Here is a 3,578-nt window from a genome sequence, read left to right as displayed (position 1 = left end):
AATGGTAACAGTCTTAAGGAAACACGACATGAACCCATCCTGAATATTTCTGAGGTGAATTTTTGAGATCCTTTATCAAGGAGACTTAGACTTCCCTCAGAAATCAGACCATGGTCCTCTGAATTGACTTGGTGCTAAGAGCTGGGTGAGAGACTTGGACCTCCCATATCAAAGGCTAAGCCAGGAATCAGCTTTTCAGATCACTTTCCTGTGGCTTAGTGTATTTTCAGAATCCAGAGCCTTTCAACTGCTGTTTTATGAATTCATTTCATAAGGCTGTTGCTCCCACCTCTTCCCTGAATCTGATCTCTGCAGCGGCACTGGTGAATCTCTTCTGTCCATGCTCAGTCTTCATCTTACAGGACCTGAAAGCTGGTTGTCCAAACTGATTCAGCACCTATCTGTCTCCCATTAGAAACACATTTTTCCTTCAAATATGAAACATATATTTACAAACCACTCTACTAAAAGTCAAGCAGAAGAAAGCAGCTTCAGTAATACTGCTTGAACTCCTAAATAATGGAGACCTATAGCTCAATCAAGTTGGGGGTAAAATAATAATATATATGTGTATTAATAGACTGATAGGCAATGGTTTAACATTATGGAGGATAATGGCTGACTGACCCGATCTGATGTTTGCATTTGGTATGGTAAGAACACAAAACTTGTCAAAAATAAAAATATTAAAATGTATTAAAATGAAACATACTCTCTTTTCTAAATATACCTGAATGAAATATTGATCCTGAAATACAAAATGACACTACACTCCTCCCTGAGAAACTCCTTATTTTACTTTCTGGATTTAACTGTGGGGAATTATCCTTGGTGTCATCCTCACCTTTCTAGATGAACCTGTCTTTCCCTAAGAAATGTTAGAAGGGGCCGTGGTAGGTTGTAGGAGGAGCTCCTTGTGGGTGAGTGTGGACCTCTTTGGCCACCCACAATCCATTTTTCTAAAATCCTTAGAAGTTCCAGTACCGGCACCCATTCCATACAGCCCCGTCCCACAGAGCCACACCTGATGGTCCTTTGCATTTCTGTGTTTTCGTTCCAGATCACATCTGTGCCTCTGCCTCTGCAGTGAGGGTAAGTGTGTGTCTCTATTCTTATGAGTGTTATCCTTAAAATTTTCCCATAGAGGCATGATTTACTTTCTTACTATGTTTCTCTCCTAAATCCATGGCATTTGTGAAATTTTCAAGTTGAATTTCTTTCCTCAGTCTTGTTTCTGAGAAATGAAAGTAGGGTCAGCCCCTCACAGGGAATATCCCCTGTCTTTCTTGGTCATCTCTAAAGTTTCTTCTACATGTTTTTCTCCTCTCTTGGGTGGATATTGCTGCATTTGTCTTTGTTCCCTGACCTACTCATTAGCTATTGAAGAAGATTTCTCAATATATTCATCTAACTGCAGTGTATATGTGATTCCTGAAAATTTATAACATATGCCCTTTCAAAACTTGCATATATGATATCTGGAAAGCATCAAGGTTTACCAAAAGTTGGTCCACAGTTTTTTGCATAAAAATCTTGCATAGTCCTCCTAGACAGAATAGGGGAGTTTCCTCCAGCTACTGTGTGTTTTATAGACTAGCCTGGAGTCTTTTGGAGTCGGTAATAAGGGAAATACTGTTTGTCATATGTTAACATAAGAATAAAGATAGATTCATTGACTGATTGATTGATGCTATTCTTGTTCATTTTGCCTTTTATGCATATTTCATTCTAGCAGTAACAGTGGAAATTCAAGCAATCGTCTTACACACAATGAATGGTACTGTACAGAGCACATTTGCAATCATAACTTTTGTGGAAATTATTGTTGGATATTTAGGAAATGGATTCATAGCACTGGTGAACTTTATGGACTGGGTTAAGAGAAGAAGGATCTCTACAACTGATCAAATACTCAGTGCCTTGGCAATCTTCAGAATTGTTGCGCTCTGCATAGGACTCATAAGTACACTGGTACTTGCATTTTCCCCTGATTTGTTCATTACTGAAGGCATGTTAAGACTGATAAATGTTACCTGGATGGTGACCAATCATTTTACCCTTTGGCTGTCTACTAGCCTCAATACCTTTTATTTTCTTAAGATAGCCAATTTTTCTAACTCTACCTTTCTTTACCTACAGTGGAGAGTTAAAAAAGTGGTTTCAAAGATTCTGTTAGTGTCTCTGTTCTTCTTATTTTTAAACATTGCACTGGCAAGCAAACACACGGACGTCTGGAGTGATGCATATAAAAAAAATATATCTTACAACTCCAAACTGAGAGAGTTTGGACACATTTTCAAAACTCTGACATTTATAAATTGTTTATCCACATTTTTACCATTTATTTTGTCAGTGACAAACTTGCTTCTGCTCATTTTCTCTATGTGGAAACACCTTAAGAAAATGCAACATGTTGCCAAAGGCTGTACCAATGCCAGCACCGCAGCTCACATGAAAGCCTTGCAAACTGGATTTGCCTCTCTCCTGTTTAACATTATTTTCTTTCTGGTTCTTATCATACAAATTGCAAGCTTTGAATTCCTGGGTGAGAATTTTGCCATCATGTACGACCAGGTGATTGGAGTTACTTTTCATTCTAGTCACACTTTTGTCCTGATTCTGGGAAACAGTAAGCTGAGACAGGCCTCTCTTTCAGTGTTGAGGTGGCTGAGGTACAGGTCCAAACATACAGAATCCCCAGGTCAGTAGACAATTGAGAATATCAGCGTTCATGTTCCAGCAGAAAGTCAGTTCCTCCAAAATTATATTCTCTAAAATTATGCTTTCCAAGTATTCTCCTTGTTATGGGAGTTTTGGGAATTAAATAAAAGTAGTTTTAGAATGAGCGCTACCCAAATATGTTTCAATCTTTTCACTACACATTACCCCTGTGTAATAATATACTTGACAGACAAAAGTATCAGTACAGACTCTTTAGAAGTAGGAAATAGTTATAGTAAGAGGTGAAATGAATTTTTGATAATTTATTAGTCTTACTGAGATTTTAAAATGTGAAAACTATATAATATACAAGATACCATACAGAGATATGTATATATCTCTGTATAATTTAATATTGTCATTGAAAATAGAACTTTATAATCTTACACACATAAAAACAAGTTTTCAGTGTAGGAGATTTGCCTAAAACATCAAATAAAAACAAAATATAAAACATAAACTATGGGAAATCAAACATATTAAATTAATCTTTTAAACACTCAATTTATGAATTTCAAAAAATTCCTCAGATTCATGAAACTGCCTTATTCTAATTTCCTATCAATATTATTAGCTTAAAATTAAGGATAATTGGAAAATTTTATTATTAGAAATATATAATTCACATTTGGAAGTGCATTGTATTATCCTATTTATTTTTAAGGTTAAAGACCACAGTCCATTTTAATTTTAATACACAAGATTCACAAATTATGGTTATGGTCATCTTTTAATGGACTAACACAGAGGAAAATTGTTTTTCTAATACTTCTTACCATTGTGTCTACTTTACAAAAGTGGAAAACATACAGGGACATAAACTGACAGTAATTTTGGAGTGGCCAATAGATGGTCAA

The 3,578-nt window shown here is 35.9% G+C and overlaps 1 protein-coding gene across 1 annotated transcript; it reads left to right on the top strand.

Annotated features, from left to right (window-relative positions):
- Positions 1–1,770: 1,770 nt before the first annotated feature.
- On the top strand, positions 1,771–2,709 carry LOC102023459 (taste receptor type 2 member 14-like). Its single transcript, XM_005379627.1, has one exon. It carries the CDS (start codon positions 1,771–1,773, stop codon positions 2,707–2,709), a length of 939 nt encoding a protein of 312 aa, XP_005379684.1.
- The last annotated feature ends 869 nt before the right edge of the window (positions 2,710–3,578 follow it).

The sequence above is a fragment of the Chinchilla lanigera genome, unplaced genomic scaffold (genome assembly GCF_000276665.1).
Source record: "Chinchilla lanigera isolate Chin_1 unplaced genomic scaffold, ChiLan1.0 scaffold00012, whole genome shotgun sequence".
Taxonomy (NCBI): Eukaryota; Metazoa; Chordata; class Mammalia; order Rodentia; family Chinchillidae; genus Chinchilla; species Chinchilla lanigera.
The sequence above is the reverse complement of the archived record's forward strand: the minus strand, read 5'-3'. Positions and strand labels throughout refer to the sequence as shown.